The sequence below is a fragment of the Alligator mississippiensis genome, chromosome 8, assembly GCF_030867095.1.
Source record: "Alligator mississippiensis isolate rAllMis1 chromosome 8, rAllMis1, whole genome shotgun sequence".
Classification (NCBI taxonomy): domain Eukaryota; kingdom Metazoa; phylum Chordata; order Crocodylia; family Alligatoridae; genus Alligator; species Alligator mississippiensis.
The window spans coordinates 23,400,211-23,420,012 of NC_081831.1; the positions used below are offsets into that span (position 1 = coordinate 23,400,211).

Sequence of the window (19,802 nt, forward strand, 5' to 3'; positions counted from 1 at the left end):
AAAAAATTTAGAAAATTAATATTTATCTGCCCCAGGCTCCCTGTCATGCAGCCCTCAATGGCCTGCCAAAACTCAGTATGGGGCCCTCTGCCCAAAATAACTGCCCACCCCTGCCTTAGGAGCTAATTGCGTGGCTCCAAATCCTTCCCTACACCACACACCATGCCTTATGGGTGGTACTATAAGGTTGTTCCCTCTGCTGGGGCTTTGGCCTACTCAGCCTCTGCCCCTTTAATCTTGTTAGGTCTTTTAGCCTAGGCACACTGTATCAGACCTGGCTCTGAGTCATTAGCTCTCCCTTGTCTTTTCTGGTCACCAGGCCCCTGGCTCCTGTCTCTGGCCCCCATGCATCTGTGCCGCCCTCTGGCACCAGACCCCTGGCCCCTGTGTGGCTGCTGCCTTGCACTATGCCCATTCTGGGCTCAAGGGTCACTAGAGCCTTGAGCCTGCCTCTGGCAAGGCTCAAGATTATCAGGTGCCCCACAGGCACTAATGGGACCTCCGTAACTGCACCTTCTAGTCCCAACCCAAACCACCAGTATAAACAGTAACATAAACATAAGCCACCAGCCTATAAAATAAATCACAACAGTGCAAACAGCATTTTGCCCCTTTCAGAGGGCAAATCTTTCTTTACCCTTGGGCTGACATACCTCCCAACCTGGCTCCTTGTGAGCTCCCTGAGCCTTGGTGTTCCCACAGAGAGCAAAACAATTAGAGCAGTGTCCATGGGCACCTCTCCTAGCTTCAAACCCTGCAGCTAGCAGGACTAGACTGACTTGGGAGCCCAAGCCCCAGGCTTATATGCTCCCAGGGCACTGCCTCCTTCCAGTCGGGTGACTGCCTGGGCTGGCTGCAGGTGCCTGCTTATTGTCTCATTTGCCTGTTGTCCCCCCCAGCCTGCAGCTGCTGCACCCTGCCTAGCCTGCAGAGCTCCCTGGCTAGGCTGCTACTTCTCTTAAAGGAGCAGAGAGTCTCCCAGGCTCTGTTACAATTTGCATCATTCCTTTGCACCCAGAAAGGCACCACTACCATAGTGCCCACCGCTGGTGGCATATCACACCTGGGATTAACAGGTGACAGTACCTCCATTTTCCAGTGGTGTCTTCTGACCCCAAACTCAAAGTCTGGACTGTTGTTGTTCACCACTGTAGTTGTATCACCCCCTGATTTTTGCTGCAGTCTGAAAAAAAAAAAAAAAAAAAGCGGTGGGCATTGGACAGTGGCCACTGTTGAAAGGAAAACCCTTCTGGAGATCACAAGTGGCATGGGTAGTGTGGGTGTGCAGGAGCGAGCAGAAAGCAGAGCAGGAAGGGGATTGGAATGGCCATCAGGCAGGATATGGGGCTTCATTTATGGCATACCTGCCAAAGAGGTTGGCCCCTGCTGGGCTAGGGACTATAGTCAGGGCGACTGCATTTCACCCCCATGCAATGCCAGGTAAGGACTCACACAGATGATGGAAGAACTTGAATGCTCTCACCTAGGCCTGGGCACAGAGCTGAAGGTGTTTCCAATGTGCAGCTTGCCAAAACTAATACCACAATGTTTGAACAAGGTACCAAGCTCTCAAGAAGTCTTTCAGGGCAAAACTTCTCAGCACCACTGTGACTACCTTTTTCTTAGTTAACAGGGTATCTCTGCATTTATGACATGAAAGCTCCACCCCTGACTTCCAAGGGGCATGGACCCCCTACACCCAGCCCCTGCTGCCTCCTTTCAAGGATCTGCCCCCCCAACTCCAAGGAGCTTGTGCCACAAACACCTCTCACCCTTCCCCTGTTTTTAACCCCACTCTGACCAAGAGCCTACATCCCTGGCTCAGTGGCCCCTCCAGGCAACTCTTGCTGGAGGCCAAAAACCCAACAGCAAATGGAGGCCAAAGGATCCATCACAATATTTTTATTATCTCTTTGACATGGCATCATCTTCCCAGAGGGCAGAAAGGGGTGGGGTGGAGAATAAGGGAAGCTTCAAAGATAGGGCTTGCTACATCCAGTCAAGCTTAGTGCCTGTAAAACAGTCTTGAACGTCAACCTCTGCCCCCACCCCCCCAGATTTCTGCCATTCCCTGGGCTTTCTGTACTTCCTGAGGATGAAATGAGACAACTGGGCCAGCACAAGATCCTGCTGCTTCAACAGGTGAAGGCAGAAACTCCCCTGACTACAGCAATAGGGCAGGATCGAGGGGAATGGAGGTGTCTTAGGGACCTGGGAGTGGGGCACACAGCAGCCTTTCATTCTCCTCCTCCAGTGCAATGAATCCCAGTGCAGCAGGAACCAGTGGCTTGAGCTTTTCTATTGCCATTCAAGCTTCACATAGGCAGGGGTGGGCAAAATGTGGCCCATGGGCCAGATGCAGCCTGCTAGGCCATTCTATCCAGCCCGCGGGGCTCCTAAAAAATTTAGAAAATTCATACTTATCTGCCCCTGGCTGCCTGTCATGCGGCCCTGGATGGCTTGCCAAAACTCAGTAAGCAGCCCTCCACACAAAATAATTGCTCGCCCCTTACACAGAGTGTCAGGGAGACTACCATAGCCACCACCTGCGAGAGGAGGGGGCACAAATAACAGGGATGGGACTCAAACCTCCGAGTCTGCATCTAGGAGGATGATTAGGCCCCTGTACCAATCAGCAGCATAATTAAGATGGGGAGACCAGGATAGGAGCCTCAGGCACCAACTCAGCTGGGAGGGGGATAAAACTCCACATAAACAGAGCAGCAAAGTCCCAGAGATGGGCCTGGACTCGCTTCCAGCAGGGTCGTGATGAAGGTGGCTGCCCCCATCACGGAGGTGTTCCTCCAGAGAAAGGTCTTCATCTTGGGGAAGCAGCCCTGAAAGGGAAATTTTTTTTTTTTAAATAATGGAAAGATGGTGATGGGGGCAGGGACAGCCCTCCTCAGCCCTGGAATTGCATCTCCTCCCTTTCCAAGGAGACAGAATCTCCCCCTTGGCACAGAGCCTGGGCTGGAGCTTATGGTACCGTATTTACTTATATGCCACATGTACCTTTGTCACCCACCCACAAATTGGGGAACATCTTAAACATGGAAGCGGATTTTCTGCCCAGGAGAAAAGCCCTCTGTGCTTTGATCCCTGCTCCACACAGCAGCAGCAGCTGCATTTCTATTCAAACAGCTGAGGGTCAGTGGACTTCATGGCTCATTGTTTTTCATGTCACAGATGTTAATGGCCCTCTCTCTTCCTTAACATATTTGATCTTTCACTCATCCAGCCAACCTCACTTAGGGCAATGCAGCTGTCTGCTCCTGGTCTCTCTTCTCCTATTACACAGCCCTGCAGACTGCCTGCAGCTCTTTTCAAACTCCTAGATCCAACCATTGAGACCAGGTTGCAGCAGTAGCTTGAGTTGCAACTTGAGGTCAGCAGAATAAAGGAGGGCAAGGGAGCTACAGCTGAGATTCAGTCTCTATTCTAAGCAGCCATAACTTCCCAGACCACCTAGCAGAGAGGAGAAGAGCCAGGGTGGACACTCAGATATCCCATGTCCCAAGAAGCCAGAACCCTGGGGAGGCCATCAGGGTGGATCCTGCATCCCTGCCCCTGCCCTGAGCTGGGTGCTACCTCCATGTAGATGATGGTGCTGTTGGTGTCTCTCCCATTGCAGTAGGGGCTCCAGGGTCCTTGCAGTAGCCCCAGTGGTGTCAGGTTTGTGCATTTCTGGAGCGCTTGAAGTCCATGTGGTTGTGAACACCATGGCAGTTTTGCTGAAAAGAGCTGGGGCGTTGGTGGGGAGGATAGGTGGGAGGGAGGGTGGTTGACAACAGGTCTGGGGCTGGGGCTAGAAACCAGAGGCTGGGGCTGGGCAGGGCCTGAGCAAGGAAACCAGCTGTAGGGAGAGACAGAGCCCTGCTACCTAGGGACCCAGCTGGGAGTTGGGGGTAGAAGGAAGGGAAGAGATGGGGGACTGAACTCTCTGGGCACAGGAGAGATCCACTCCCTGCTGCATCCCTTGGGAGACAATGTCCCTCACCCACTTAGTTCATCCCCTTCCTAGCAACTTCCCACAGGGCAGGGCAGGGCCATGGAGGGGGCACAAGAGATCTTACGAAGCTAAGGGGTTTGCCCAAGGTGGCATAAGGAAGTAGTAGAAAAGAGAGGGGAACAACCCTGTGCCCTGCAGTAGCACATTAATTGCTGGTTGCAAGTGGCCCTGGAAATGGGCAGCACCAGGCACACTGGGACCCCGATCTTGGGACTGATTCAGGGAAATGGGGGGGGGGGGGGGCGGCTAAGAAGTACCAACCCCCAGCATGTAAGAGTTCCAGCTGCAGGACATGATGTTGTTGTACTTGTAGCTGCCATATTTCTTCCTCAGTGCCCTGAGAGCCTTATTACAGATGAACAAACAGACCTACAAGGGGATGGGGGGTGGGGGTGAGGAAAGCCAAGCAGGAGCCCCCCTCTGAGCAAAGGCAGCCGGGTCTGTGTTGTACTGAGGCCAACAGAGACACAGGGCTTGGGAGTTCCAGTGGCCTACAGCCCTGGTGCCCCCATAGCCTGCCACCTTGACCCCAGCTTTGATTTGCAACAGTAGGGCACAGGGAGGGGTTTGTGTGTGGCAGAACATGCGTCTTGCATGTCATGGCATATGCCATGGTCCCACCGGCAGTGACTGCCTGCTGCTGTGACAACACAGGGTGGGATACCTAAGGGGGAGGTGGGGGGGGATCCTGGTGTCGTCTGTGCCCTTCAGGGCTCTCCGGTGATGCCCCTGACTCCTGGGTGAGCCCAACCAAGGGCTGGGGGGCACTGTGCTGTCCCTATCATAGTTTCATAGTAGCTAGGGTCAGGAGGGACCTGAACAGATCATCTAGCCTGACCCCCTGCCACAGGCAGGAATGAATGCTGGGTTCACAAAACCCCAGACAGGTGATCATCCAACCTCTTCTTGAATTTGCCCAAGGTAGGGGTGAGGACCACTTCCCTGGGAAGTTGGTTCCAGATTTTGGCCACCCTAACTGTAAAATATTGCCTTCTGATCTCTAACCTAAACCTATTCTCCATCAGCTTATTACCATTGTTCCTCATCACCCCAGGTGGTGCTGGGGAGAAAAGGGCTCTACCTATTTGCTGTTGATCTCCCCTGATGAGCTTGTAGGCAGCCACCAGGTCCCCCCTCAGCCTCCTCTTGCTGAAGGACCTGAACCTGTTCAGCCTCAGTCTCTCCTCATAGGGCCTGTCCTGCTGCCCTCTCACCAAGCAGGTGGCCCTCCTCTGAACCCTCTCCAGGCTGGCCACATCCCATTTGAAGTGCGGTGCCCAGTACTGAATGCAGTACTTCAACTGCGGCCTGACCAAAGTCACATGGAGGGGGAGTATCACCTCTCTGGACCGGCTTGAGATGCACCTTTGGATGTATGACAAGGTATGGCCGGCCTTGCTGGCTGTGGTCTGGCATTGGCAGCTCATGTTCATCTTGGAGTCAATAATGACTCCAAGATCCCTTTCCGCCTCTGTGCTTTCAAGAAGGGAACTCCCCAGCCTGTATGTATGCTGTGGATTCCTTCTCCCAAGGTGCAGCACCCTGCATTTGTCTACGCTGAACCCCATCCTATTCTTGTCTGCCCACTTTTGTAGTCTGTCTAAATCTAGTTGCAGCCTCTCTCCCTTCAAGTGTGCCCACCTCGCCCCACATCTTAGTGTCATCAGCAAACTTGGACAGCGTGCTTTTCACCCCCTTGTCCAAGTTGCTGATGAAGATGTTAAACAGTGCAAGCCCGAGGACCGAGCCCTGGGGTACCCCAATGCTCACATCTCGCCAGGTTAAGTACAACCCATCCACCACTACTCTCTGGGTGTGCCCCATCAGCCAATTTTTTACCCATCCAACTGTGCAGGCATCAATGCCACAGTTACCTAACTTATTGATGAGGATGGGGTGAGAGACAGTGTCAAAGGCCTTCTTAAAGCCTAGAAAGACTACATCCACAGCAGCACCATCATCCAAGGATTTAGTTACTTGGTCATAAAAGGCAATCAGGTTGGTCAGGCAGGACCTGCCTTTGATGAACCCATGTTGATTGCCCCCGAGTATGATCTCCCCTGCCGGCCCCCCACAGATGTGCTCCTTGATGATTCTCTCCAAGATCTTCCCGAGCACCGAGGTGAGGCTTACAGGCCTCATTGTGCTGGGGCTGCTACAGCGCCTATAAGGAGAACCACTGCCTGGTCATGATAGTAAGAGTCCCATGGGGTGGGGTGGGCTGGGTGCACCAGGCCTTACAGCTGCCCCCATCTCCTATCTCTATCCCCTGTCTCCTCAAGCATCAGTACTCATGAGTGGCATAAAGGTGAAGATAGCAATGGCCATGGAGATCTCCATGATGAAGATGACCAGCACGATGGCAAAGTACTGGCAGAAGCTGGGGGCGGCGGGGGGGTGGAAAAGAGGGGTGGCAGGGATCTGGCTTCCCTGATTTATGGGGTAGGAGCCAGGTGTTCTTGATCCAGCTAGGGGGACAGAGAAGAAGCTGCAGACCCCTCTAGAAGTTGGGGGTGCAAACCAGCCCTGCTCCCTCGTGTGTCACCAATGGTACTGGGGGTCCCAGGAGCCCTGGACTGCCAGGGTCTAAAGCCTGCTGAGGGCCCCAGGCAGCTGTAGGGACTGGCCAGCCCAGCCCAGCCCAGCCCAGCCCAGCCCAGCCAGTTCAAAGCCCAGGCAACCGTAAGGACCAGCAGGACAGGCCAGGCCAGACCAGGTAGCCATAAGGCCCAAGGCTGGAAGCCCTGGCAGCCGTAAGGTCTGGTGCACCCACCCCACCCCATGGGACTCTTACTATCATGACCAGGCAGCGGTTCTCCTTATAGGCACTCCAGCAGCCCCAGAACAATGAGGCAGCTGGTGGCGATGCCACAGACTCAGCTTTGGACAAAGTAGATGGAGGATGTGCCCAGCACCTGCATGAAGGAGGTGTGCTGCCCATCTTCACCCACACAGCCAGCTGCACCAAGGCGATGCCTGCAGCCTTGGGACAGGGATGAGGGAGGGCTCATCACCAGGGTCACCTGAGCTCTCCACTATCTCACAATCCAGCATCTGTCTCTCTAATGAGCCATATGCCCCAGCAGCCCTGTTTCTCTGCCCCTTCAGAGAGGGAGCCCAGCCCATCACAAAGCCCCAGAGGGGAGGTGCATTCTCACCCCCTCCCTGTTCTCTCCCTGCCAGGCACTGTATGTATGTGCCTATCCCAGGGAGTTGGCAAGGCCACTAGCTCCCCCACTCCCAGCCCCTGCACTCACCAGGATCATGGCACTGAAGCAGGTCATGGTGTTCTTCAAGGCTGCATAGACATCCTGCAGAGCCACAGCCCGGGTATGCTGGCTTCTGAGTTGGACACATGAGCGGGGGGGGAGGCTGGGGACCATCAGGCAATTGTGGTGAGGGAGGGTCTTGGGACCCAGGCACATCCCCATACCCGTTTCTCTGCCATGAGCTGTCATGACTCCATGCCCCCCAGCATATGGCTTGCACTCTCCCCCCACAGATCTCACATTCCTGTTACCTCCTCCTCATGGTTGAGGGTCCTGTGCTGGCTGAGAGGATGGATGCCAATGGCCCCAGTTTCTAACAGGTGCTGGGTGGCAGTTAGAAGGCACCGGGTTGGGGACAGGGCAGAGGATACCCTCCCAGGGTGGAAGGGAGATCTCCATGTCCCCTCTTCCCATAGGGCTTCTTACTGGGGCTTGAGAGCAGCTTGGGGCTGCTACAGGGGGCCTGGCTTTGGCCTTAAAATAGGGGCCAGGTCCTAGGGCTTCTATAGGGACCTGTTTTTGCCCCACTATAAGAGTTGGGTCTCAGAGCTTTTATAAAGGGACTTGGTTTTAGTCTCATTATAGAGGCCAGGTCTCAGGACTGCTACAGAGACTTTAGTCAGCTATAGGAGCTGTAGCTTTGGTCCATATATAGGGACTGGGTCTCAGGACCACTCTAAAGGCTGGACTCCCATATCTGGGCTGCTGCCAGTGTCATCTGTTGCCAGAGGTTGACTCACATGCTCCCCACAGGACAAGACCAGACCAAATCCCACACCGGCCGACCCCCCCACCCAACCTCTACACACCAGGGCCCCACAGTGCCCAGAGCTGCATAGACACCCAGTGAGAGACAGCCAAGCAGACCCAGAGGGGAAACTGAGGCATGGTACAGTGCAGCAAGCTGTTCCACCTCCCTGACTCAGAAAGGAAACCCAGGTTTCTGGGAGCAGCAGAACCAAAGGAGCAGAGCCACTGATGCAGTTTCCAATACCTTGGTTTATTCTGTACTTGCTCTGGTTCCTCGAGTAGATAGACAGCAGGCGGGGCGGGGCAGGGGGAGACAGGGCAATGTGTGGGTTTGGGGGGAGGAGGGCCAGGGGGAAGCAGTGAGCTCGCAACTACAGAGCCAGGGAGGGAATTGTACCAAAGGGGTGAGGGGGACACCTCCCCCCACAACTGGTCCCAAGGCACGGAAGGCTGTTGTCATCCTCCTTTCAAAGAGGAAAAACTGAGACACAGCGTGAGCAGGGCTAGGGGGCATGGACGGAGAGCTAGGGGGTCACCCCTCTTTGTTTTACAGAGCCCTGGGGGCTGCAGGGATGGGAAACCCCTCAAGTCTTCCCAGCCCCCGCCCCTCCTTTGCAGGGGCTGGGAGCAGGGGGTCACTCCCCATATGGGTCTAGATCTGAAGCTGCCTATGGCCTGTGGGCATATTGCCCTCAGCAGAGGATGGGGGGGGTGGGGAGGGGGTGCTGATGATGGGTCCAGCTGCTACTGGGTATCTCCAGGAGCCTCTGTGGTGACTGCCGTCTCAGTGGTCACTGGCAGGGGGTTCCCCTAGGCAGGAGAGGTCAGGGTTAGTTTGACCAGAACACAAGAAGGGAAACTGAGGCAGGGGGTGGGATTTGAACCCAGGGGCCTAGGGCCAGGCAACTTTCCCAAGCAGGGCAGGGGCCCAGATTCTACCCTGCCAGCACAGGCAGAGAAAATGTCTCTCTGGTGCCAAGCAGGAGGCAAGCATGTGCACTTGTGTGAGCATACATGTGCTTGCATGCCATGTCATAGGATGCGTGTGCAAGCCTGTTGTGTGCATGCCCATGTTACAGGCACCCATGTGTAAGCCTGTTGTGTGAGTGTGCACACTTGTGCAAACCTATCGTGTGTATAGCGTGTCTGTCATGGGCATGCATGTGCAACCCATGTCACATGCATGCATGTGTGCACACATACATGTGCATGTTCCAAGTTCCTCAGAGGTGGGAAAGGGGTCACTCACCAGGGCAGCAGCACCAAGGCAGGCTTCGATCATGTTGACAATGTCCGTCTGTCCGGCCTCCTGCGCTATGGACAGGGCAGTGCTACCGTCCTGGGAGGAATGCTGGTTCAGAGCCCATGGTAGGGACTGGGGGGGTGGGGACTCAAGGGATCCTCAGCCCCAGGCTCCCCTACTGCCCCCCCTCCCCCAGAGGACCCCTAATACCTTCATCTCAGACACCCCTGCCCTCCCCTTCCCACAGCAGCTGCCTCTGCCCCAGGTGGGGAAGCCACCACCACCCCTGGAGGGAAACTAAGATGCAAATGAGCATGACCTATCCAAAGAGTGGCCCATATGCAAATATAAATTGCCTATGCAAATCTAGCACCTGCCCCAGATGGGGACAAAACTACTCCTTTCAGGGGAACCAGCATGAAAACAATCATATGTGTACAAAAGATACTATATATGCAAATGAACATCACCTATGCAAAAAATAAGCCCTGCTGGAGAACTAGTATGAAAATGAGGGACATATGCAAACAGGCATCGCCTACGTCAACCCAGCACCTGACCCACCTATGCAGGGAAACATATGCAAATTAATTGTATATGCAAATGAACAATGCCTAGGCCAAGTCACCCCTGCTGGAAAATGATTATGCAAATGAGAAACATGCAAAGACCCTACATATGCAAATGAGGATTACCTATGCAAACCCAGCACCTGCCCCAGGTGGGGATGAAACTACCCCTCGCAAGACAGCCATCATGCAAATAAGCAACACCTATGCAATGTGTGACATATGCAAATGAACATTGCTTATGCAAAGCCACTCCTACTGGAAAATTATTCTGCAAATTATATATGCAAATTACACTTATATGCAAATAAGCATTGCCTAGGCCAACAGAACACCCCCTAGCAGGGGCACTATTACGCAAATAAACTGTCCATATGCAATGAACATCACATGCAAATTAACATGGCCTATGAGCAAATCCTGGGGGCCTTCTGTCTCTGAACTCCAAAAGAACCTCCCCCCATCCCAAGTCCCCCAGGGAGACCCGTGGGAGAAGATTCCCCCCACCCCACCACGGCAGGTTACTTACATTGTCAGCCAGATCCACGCGGCAGGCAGGGGCAGCCAGCAGTAGGCGGGCGATGGCAGCATGGCCATGTTCGCACGCGCACATCAGCGCTGTGGAGCCATCAGCATCCTGCAGGTTCACGTTGGCCCCACAGGCCAGCAGCGCTCTGGCCACATCCTGGCGTCCGTGGCTGACAGCCAGCATCAGCGCCGTCTGCCCCGCCTGGGAAGGGGGGCAGGAATCAGGCACTGATCCTGGCCACTGCCTCCCTCGGGGGTTATTTCCCTGCCCCAACCTGCGTGGCACGGGCATCCACATTCCCGGCACGGAGCAGCTGCAGGACAGTAGCACGGTCAGCATCAGGGCAGGCAGCTGCCAGTGCCGTCAGCATCAGCGCCGTGTAGCCAGCCTGGTTTGGCTTATCCACATCGCAAAGGCCTGGAGGAACAGACAGTCAAGGAAGCGGGGAAAGGGGGTGAACCCTGAGACCAGCCCCATTTCCACCCCAGTTCAATGTCCCTGGCCAGAGCATGGAAAGAAGCCAGGAGTCCTGGCTGCTGTCCCTGCTGATCTGACCCACCAGGCCCCCTCCCAGTGCAGGGATGGGAACACATGCATCTGGTCTCCCAGCTGTAAATGCACCCCCAAACCACACACACCTCCAAGAGCAGGGAAGAGAACCTGGGTGTCCAGGCTCCCAGCCCCCTTCTGTAACTTCCCAGCCCCCACTCCCTGCCCAGTATGGGGATAGAAACCAGGCATCCAAGCTTCCAAAACCCCTGGCTCTCAGCCAACCTCACTCCCCTTCCAGATCCAGAGAGAATGCAGGCATCTGGGTTCCTGGCCCCTCCTGCTTCAACCCACAGCCCACAGCCCCCTCCCAGCACAGGGGTGGAACCCAGGCATCTAGGCAGTACCAGTGTCAAGAAGACGCCGCACCAGGGGGAAGTTGGAGCAGGAGACAGCATGGTGCAGTGCTGTGTTCCCATGCCCATCAGTCATGTTGAGGGCAGTGGCAAGGACCCGAGGTGAGAAGGCGCGGTAGGTGTCCAGGCGCTGGGACACGGCTGTGGCCTCAACTGCCTGTCCGCATGCCAGCCCCAGCCAGTCCTGCTGCACCACCCCATAGGCGTCCCTCTGTGGAGACAGCGTAACATGAGGGGAAAAAAATCAGTGTGGTGCCACATCCCTGCCAAGTCTGTGCAGACTGGGCACTTATTAGGGGAATTACAGTAGTTATATCCAGCACCTGGCACCATGGGCCCCATCCCAAACTAGCTCTGTGCACTGCCAGGCATTTATTAGATGCATTATGATAGCAATGTGCAGCACCTGGCACCACAGGGCCCTGTAAGCACCATGGTCTGAGCAGCACTTACTAGGTGCATTACAGTAGCATATGTTCAGTGCCTGGCATGAGCTACTGTAATACACCTAATAATGTGCAGCACCTGGCACCCCGGCCACAGCCCCACTAGGGGCTACCATAATGTTAGGGTTACCATATTTCCAGTATAAAAAAAGAGCACCTGTGAGGGGGAAGAGGGAGGGGGGGGAAAGGAGAGTAGGGAGGGACATATGATTGGGAGGGGAGGGGCAGTGGTATGGCTGTGCCCTGCCTCTGCTCCTCAATCCTAAACACTTGCCCCCCAGGCCGGCCAGCCCCCCTTGACTCCCAACCCCCCCTTAATGTACCTAAAGAAACTTGTCTGCCTATGTCCTTAGACCAACATGGCTACAACCTACACCCCTGTAGTAAGAGTGTAGCGCAAAGCCCCATGGGGCATTCCCAGCTAGGGTCTGCAGTGCCTGGGACATGCTACCATAACACACTAAATCATGTGCAGCACTTAAGACCCCAATCCTGGCTGGAGTCTAAGCAGCACCTGGCATTTCCTCCATGATACTACCCTAATGTATCTAATTGCAGGCAGCACAACACCTATCCCTGCCCCTCCACAACCTGGGTACTACCATAATACACCTAATACTCAGGGACTAGGCTTACTCTAAGTGATCTCCAGACTAACAGACCTGAAAGTCAGCAGCCTGATGCCAGGGAATGTCTGCAACTACAGGGCAAACCCCGAGGGCTCCCCTGACCCTTCCCCCTGTCCTAAGCAGAATCCAGGAGTCCAGGCTCCTGCAGGAGCTCCTCCAAGGCCATGGGGCTGCATGCAGCTTCCTGCTATCTCTGTGCTGCTCTGTGGGGTCCCAGATCCCAGGTTCAAGTCTCTCATGACCCCCTTCCTCCCCCCATCCCTCACCAGGGTTGTGGTTACCGTCTTGGTATCCATGGAGGCATTAGGGGTCTCCAGGTACCTCTTCAGGATGGTGCAGGCTGAGAGCAGCTCCTGCCCAAGCCCCAGCCTGCAGAGATGGGGAGATGAGGAAGGAGAGTAGGGGTTTTCCCTGCCCAGACCCTGGGCAAACTCACAGCCAAGCACTTCCTCCCACCAGAGCCAGGAAAGAACCCAGGTGTCCAGGTCCTGGCTCTAACACCCCCTGAGACCCCATTCACCTCCCAGAGTGGAGATAAAACCCAGGCATCCACGATCCTAGGTTTAAGCCCCACCTCCCTGCCTGACCTTGACCCCTCAAGACTTCACTCTCCTCCCAGAGCCAGGAGAGAACCCAGGCATCCTGGCTCCCAGCCCCCTGGTTCTAACCACTAGCCCACTCCCCCTGCCCCAGTGCATTACCCATCATTGCTGCCTTGTGTGGTGCTGAGTGCCGCCCCTGCTGCTGCTTCCTCCTCAGTGGCCTTGGGGGTCTCAGCCCCCCCTGCCGGGAGCCCCTCACTGGCCTCGTGGTACTCACTCTCTGTGCTCTCGGCCTCCGAGTTCTCAGCTGTGCTGGAGTCCGAGGATGCCGACTCGTACCTGGGTCCGCAGCAGGGAGTGAGGAGGAAACCCAAGTGTCCGTATTCCCAGCCCCCCTTTCTCCACCGTATCAGATCCCAATCCTCTCCCAGGGCAGTGATAGAACTTTGGCATCCAGCCTCTCATGCCCCAGTTGTAACCCCTCAGGTCCCACTCCCCAGCTGTAAGAGAATCCAGGCTTCCCAGTGCTCCCCCAACCTCTAAATCCTACTGCCCTCCTGGAGCCAGGATAGAACTCCATTTCCCCACCCAAGCCCTGAGACCCCCCACCTCCCCTCCTAGAGTGAGGAGAGAACCCAGACATCCAGGCTCCCAGCCCCACTACTCTAACACCCCAGCCCCAGACCCTGCTCCTCTCCCAGAGCTGGAGAGAACTCCAGTGACCAGCCTCCCAGAACCCCCTGCTCTGACCCATTTGTCCCAGAAAGACCCACCCCTCCAGGCTGCTCTCACCCGCCGTTGATGCCCCCAAGGTGGTAGCTTGACCCCCCTGGGGGCTCTGGGTCCTCGCCTATAGCCCTGGCACTGGGTTGGGCCTCAGCTTGAGCTGCACCTGGGGGAAGGAGGAAATGGGGCTGAGTGGGGGCTGCCCAGGTTCCCCTAGGCACCCAGCTTTCTGAGCACCAGCTACAATCCCCTCCCAGTCTTGCAGGAAACTCAGGTGTCCTGGCATCCCAGCCCTCTGAGTATGAGGCTACAATCCCCTCCTAGCCCAGCAGGAAACCCAGGCATGGGGTACCAACTCCCAGCCGGCACCTGGCCCCTACCTGTCTCAATGATGCTGATCTTGTGGGCGCCATGGGCATGGCCGTGGGCTGGGGCAAGCACCAGACGGGGCAGTGCCATCTCCAGCAGGTCAGGACCATCACGGGGCTCAAGGCCGCGGGCATGCTGGGGCTGAGCAGCTGGGCCAGCGGCTGTACTGGCTGCGATCTCGGGGCCCTGTGGCACCTGGACCACCCTGACCACCTCTGCCCGCTCCCCTGCACCCTGTGCCTGGTCCCCAGCACTCCCCACCTGCCCCTGTTCCCCCTGCAGCTGCCCCCCAGGCCCTGCCATCTGCCTCTGTGTCCCCAGCCTCTGCCCTCCAGGCCCTGGTGTCTGCTCTCCCACCCCGAGCACCTTTCCCCTGGTTTCTTCCACCTGCCCCCCTACCCCTGGCACCTGTCCCTCAGTCCCCACTGCCTGCCCCCTGGCACCTGCCCCCTTCCCCAGCTGCTGCCGGGCATCTTGCAGCTCCCCCAGAGCCTTCCGTAGCTGCCTCTCCAGCACAGCCACCCGTGCTGACAGTGCCCGCACCGTGTCTCCCTCCCCAGCACCAGCCCCCAGCTCCATCATCTCCGGCTCTGGCATACCCACACCCACACTACGCTGACCGCTGGTGCCCCCCTCTGTGCCCACAGCCACAGACCGCAGCTCCCGGGTGCCTCTGGCTGCCATCTCCTCCTCAGGTAGGTCCAGGTAGAGCTCCCCGGTGCCCCCCACAGGCTGCCCCAAACCCCGGCGGCTCTGGAGCCGGGTGCTGAGCTGCCTCTTCTCCTCCTGGAGCACAGCCACCTTCACCTGGAGCACTGGAATGAGCTTCACCTGCTCCTCCAGCTGCCGCAGCTTGCGCAAAGCACCTGCCATCTGCTCCCTGACATGCTGGAGATGGCCAGGCGTGGGCGTTGCAGGTGTGGACAGCCCAGAGCCAGCCAGGGAGAGGCGGGAGTTCCGGAGCCCACTGGGCCCCGCCTGCCCCTCCAGCTTGCGCCGGGCACCCAGCAGGGTGCTCTCGACCCGGGCATCCCGGGGCCCGTAGGACAGGGCTGAGAGGCGACTGTCAGTGGAGCAGAGAGACTCGGTAGAGGGCCACCAGGAGGCTGAGGCGCAGCGTGGGCGCCGGCGCACAGGCAGGCGCCGCAGCGTGTGGCCCTTCTCAATGTCATCTACATACTTGAGGAAGTCGAGGTCCAGACGGTAGCCATATGGTGTCTCCACTGAGTAGGGTGGGGAAGGGGCTGGGGCTGGGCCCCCCCGGGAGGGTGGGGAGGGGGGTGCCGGCTTCCCTGTTGGGGTGGAGAGAGGGATGAGAGTCTGTCCTTCCCCAGGATGATTGGGAATTTGGGGAAACTGAGGCACAGTCTGCCTTGGAGTCCTGCCCCCACACCCAAACCCCCACAGCTCTTCAGGAAATGGAGAAAAACCAGACATCCAGGGTCCCAGTCTCCTTTCTGATCTGACCCACCAGGCCCTGCTGCCCTTACAGAGTTGAGAGAGAACCCAGGCAGCCAGGATCCCTTCCTGCTCTAACCAACAACCCTCATTGCCTTCCCAGAGCTGTGGGAGAAATCAGGTGTCCCGGATCCCAGTCCCCCCTGCTGCAACCCACTGGACCCCACTGCCCTCCCAGAGCTAGAGGGAACTCAAGCATCCAACTGAGCCCACCACCAACGGTGCCCAGTGGGTGTGTAATGCAGACACCTCTGGGGTAGAGCAGCTGGTTCCCTGCCCCCAGCATGCAGGCACCCAGCACAGGCAGTGAGACTGGGAGTGGGAGAGGGGAGGTGGGGGCGGTTTGAGCAGACTGAAGCTGGGACCCCTGCGTCCTGCCAAGGCCCACCTGGGAAGCCAGCATCCATGTGCAGCACCTGGGCCATAGTGGTGCTGGGCCGATCCTCACCTTGTCACTGGAACCCGGGGGGGGGGGTAGAGGGGAGATATGGCCCCGAGTCTGCAGAGAGAGGGAAAGGGGCTGGGCTAGGAGTTCTTTCCTGCCCCTATAGCAGCCCCTAGAGCAGGGTTTGGCAACATTTTTGGGCAGTGCCAAAAACACCCACAACTTCCATTTGTAAGATGCTGGCACCCCAGGGGCAGACAGCAGGGGAGCTGCGAGGGGCCTGATCCTTGTTTTGGCAGCTCAGCCCTAGCCCCCTTCCCCAGGGTGCACATGCCAAGCAAAATGCCTTTGTGCTACACTCTGATACCTGTGCTGGGGGTGCTGACCCCTTCCCTAGAACATGCTATGGTCTGCAGAGACCCAAGGCATCTGGTCTCCCCAGCCTCCACTCCCCTCTCAGAGCTGGGGAAACCCAGGCATCCGGGCTTCCCACTGCGGAGCTGGGGCTCCAATCCCCCCCCCCCCCCCATGAGTCATTGCCCCTGTCCCCCTTTGGCCCTGCCAGGCCCTGGTGGGGATTTTCCAGCACTGGCGCCAGGGGCTCCCAGCCACATCCCTGCCCCAGCCCAGGCAGTGCCAGGACTGGAAACTCTGACGTGGGAATTAGGGGGGAGTGAGGGGGAACCCTAGGTCTCTGGGATAGTGTATTAAGTGCATTACGGTAGCGCCTGGGGGTCCTTTATGCCAGTGCTGGGCACTGCACAAACCCAGTAGCTCCCCCCCAGCCCTGCAGTCCCCTCACCCGCAGCTCCCTGCCCACACTCCCGGTGCTCTCACTCCCTGCCCCCCCCCCCAGCCCCACAGTGCCCCTCACTCCCGACCCGCAGCCCGTATAAGGCTGGGATTTGCTCTAAAAATAAACACTTTTGCAGGCGGCGATGTGAGAACTTCCTGCCTCGGGGGAAGGGGACCGGAGCCACCCCCTCCGCCAGACCCCCAGGCCGGTCCCGATCTGGCTCCCTGAGCCCGATCTGGCTCAGGGTGCCCAGTGCCCCCCTCTGCCATGTGATGAGAGCATCGGCGCTCACCCCGGCCGGGGAAAAGCCCCAGACCCAGGCAGGAACCCAGGCATCGGGACCAAACACGAGAGCCCGCTCCCCTGCCCCAGACCCGGGAGAGAACCCAGGTGTCCGGACCTGACCCCCCCCCGCAGCTGGAAGCCACTAGATTCCCCCGCCCCTCCCAGCGCTGGAGAGAACCCAGGAGTCCGGGCTGGGGCACCTCTGGCTCAGGGATGGTCCCGGTCAGGGCTGCGGCGGGGCGCAGGGTGGCCGGACGCCTGGGTTCCCTGCAGAGCTGGGAGGGGCGGGGGCGCTGGAGCGAGGCCCAGACGCCTGGGTTCTCTGTGGGTGGCTCTCAGCCGAGTTTCCATGTCCCGGGGGCACCGGCCAGGCCGCTCCGCGCTCGGGTCCCGCATCCGGGGTCCAGACCTACCAGCGCCGCCCCGCCCCGCCCCGCCCCCGGCCACGATCGATGCCCAGGCCTGGCAGGATCGCCACCCCCCCGCGACCTGGCCGCTACGTCCCTCCCCAGAAGCGGCTGCACAGGGGCGTGCAGTGCCCCTCACTCCCGACCCGCACCCCCTCACCCGGGCGCGATGCATTCCTGCCTGCCCCGCAGCCTCTCTCCAGCCGACCTGACCGGGGGGGGGCACATACTTCTCCAGCTGCTGCCCACTCAGCCCCGAGGGAACCGGCTCCAAGCTCCCGGGAAAACTGAGGCACGGGGCCGGGCGGGGGAGAAAGGGCCGTACAGGGAGAAGACGGAGAAAAAACCCAGTTGTCTGAGCTCCCCGTCCCCCCAGAGAACCCAGATGTCCGGGCCCCCGCTCCAACCCAGGGCGGCTCCGCTAATCCCCCGCCCCGGCTAATCCGGCATCCGCAACTGGGAAGCATCCAGGGCTAATGGCATTAGCTGCGGTGGGGAACAGGTCAGAGCCGGGCATGGAGCCGCCCTCGGTCTGGCCCAGACGCCTAAGTTCCCTCCCCAGATCTGGCAGCGGAGCAGGAGCCAGTGGGTCAAAGCAGAAGGGAGCCCGGACGCCTGGGTTTTCTGGAGGGGGCTGAGGAATGACAGCAGGGGGGGCTGAGAGGCCGGACTCCTGGGTTTTCTCCCAGCCCTTACGGGGGCCCCTTCCCCGGGCAGCGCGGCCCCTTTAACCCCCCCCCCCCCCAAGCTGGGAGCCACATGGAACCAATTAGGCCGAGCTGGGCCCAGCCGCTGCGCCCGGGCGGGTCCGGCCCAGCTCGGGTTACGGCCACGATGCGCTGGCTCCGGGGTGGGGCCGGCAGCCGGAGCCTGGTCCCCCCCGCTGCCCCGCCCGTGGCTCTGCTCTCCTCTGGCCCCCACCCCAGAGCCAGCTACACCCGCACTACTGGGGGGCTGTACCCCTTCCCTTGCGCCCCCAAGAAGCGGTTGCACCTCAGCCCGGGGGTGGGCTGTAACCCTCAGCACCCCCAGGGCTGCGCCGGGCGGATCACGACCCAGCCCCACATCTCGGCCGCGCCTAGAGCCGCGTGTGGCCCCCGGCCCGGGTCATTACAAACTCGTGACGGCCCCAGGCTGGAGGAGCACCCCGCTAATGGGCTCACGGCTAATCACCGCCTAATTGGCTCATGCTGCCTCGCTGGGCTTTACCTCCTCGGCCCCCCAGAATCTCAGGGCCCCTGACCTGCCTCCTCCTTGGCTGCCGCATACACCCCAGAGGTGGCTGCATCCCCGCCCGTGTGAGGGGGTCGGGGTCCTGCCTGGGGGAGACCCAGACCCGGGGCAGACCCGGACCCGGGACCAGCTGAGCGTGTGTGCTCGTGGCCTGGGACAGCTGCAGACGGGGCTGGGAGGACAAGAAGGGCTTTCAGCAGCGGGGCCCCCAGACCGGAATCGGGGCCCGTCAGGCTGTTCCGACCCCCGCCCCGCACCAGCGCCTCCCCCCTCCCCGCGGGCAGCGAGAGGCGGCAGCTAATGACAAACATCTGGCCAGCGGTGCCCCCGACTCCCCTCCATCAGGCTGCAGGCGGACGGCGAGATCCTGGAGCAGGGGCAGCTCATAGACTCCTCCAGCCCCGGCCCCCACCACCAGCTAGTTACCTCGGGGCAAGACGCGGACAGACGGGGCGAGAGGCAGCATCAAGGGGTTTCGGGGTGCTCCATGCGGGGCTGGGATTAGCCCCCCCCCCGGGAGACACCGGAGTCGATGAGAAGTAGCCACGAGGCCTCGCTCCGGGGGAGAGGGGGCCCGATCCTGGGAGAGGCCGATTGGAAGAGACCCCCTCGCCGGACAGGGATTCGGGGGTGTATCAGTGTCCTCAAACCCCGGCTCTTTAAGCCCGAATCTGTGAGGGGGTGGCTGTCCCGGGGGCGGAATCCTACCTTTTCAGCGGCTCCCTCCGCAGCTCCCGGCCGAGCCTCAGATCTGAACCCTCCCGGAGCCCGAGCCCCGCCCCGCCCCCTCCCCCTCGGGCAGGGTTGGGGGGAGCGGGGCCCGATCCCGCCACTGGCAGGAGCCACGGGGCTTGAGGCGGTGGGGGGTGACTGCAGCACCAAGCACCGCAGGTGCCCGATCCTGGACCCCGCCCCCCCACTTCCAAAACCTAAACCCCTTCCCCGGCTAGTCAAGCACAGGCTTAGCTCAGCTCTGAGTCAACCAGGATCCTGGCCTCCTCTCCCCACAACACACACACAGCGGGACAGGTAGGTCAGGGCTTCCCTTCGCAGCCCGCCTGCTACGCATATTCAGCTCGAGTATTAGGTGCATTACGGTAGCCTAGGTGGGGGTTTCCCCCCTTTCAAGTTTTAGGAACCCCTTCACGGTGCCGGGTGCTGCATAATATTAGGTGCATTACGGTAGCCGCTGGGAGCTTCCCCCTCCTGGCGGCCCCCTCCCACTCTAGTGTAGGGACCCCCATTGCAATGC

At 58.9% G+C, this 19,802-nt stretch overlaps 1 protein-coding gene across 8 annotated transcripts; it reads right to left on the bottom strand.

The window, feature by feature from the left end:
- Positions 1–1,887: 1,887 nt before the first annotated feature.
- On the bottom strand, positions 1,888–19,465 carry KANK2 (KN motif and ankyrin repeat domains 2). Of its 8 annotated transcripts, none has more exons than XM_019486184.2 (14): positions 19,259–19,465; positions 15,833–15,943; positions 13,998–15,278; positions 13,684–13,783; positions 13,051–13,230; positions 12,631–12,718; positions 11,266–11,485; positions 10,644–10,786; positions 10,370–10,570; positions 9,278–9,367; positions 8,273–8,838; positions 7,267–7,381; positions 4,271–4,378; positions 1,888–3,731 (listed from the first exon to the last, which is right to left on the bottom strand). In XM_019486184.2, exons 2-11 carry the CDS (start codon positions 15,867–15,869, stop codon positions 8,773–8,775), a joined length of 2,406 nt encoding a protein of 801 aa, XP_019341729.1. In that variant the 5' UTR covers positions 15,870–15,943; positions 19,259–19,465; the 3' UTR covers positions 1,888–3,731; positions 4,271–4,378; positions 7,267–7,381; positions 8,273–8,772. The 8 variants fall into 8 exon arrangements, with proteins under 8 accessions (XP_019341729.1, XP_019341730.1, XP_019341731.1 ...); XM_019486185.2 differs by lacking the exon at positions 19,259–19,465 and adding an exon at positions 18,977–19,249; XM_019486186.2 differs by lacking the exon at positions 19,259–19,465 and adding an exon at positions 17,478–18,015.
- Between the last annotated feature and the right edge of the window lie 337 nt (positions 19,466–19,802).

Bases quoted from the DNA above. Each gene is read 5' to 3' on its own strand.
- KANK2 (XM_019486184.2), bottom strand. From the start codon at position 15,869: ATGGCCCAGGTGCTGCACATGGATGCTGGCTTCCCAG. The intron at 13,784-13,997 runs GTAGGGGCCAGG...TCCTTCCCCCAG, and splicing joins GATCAGCATCATTGAGACAG to GTGCAGCTCAAGCTGAGGCC. The intron at 9,368-10,369 runs GTAAGTAACCTG...CATTCCTCCCAG, and splicing joins GCGTGGATCTGGCTGACAAT to GACGGTAGCACTGCCCTGTC.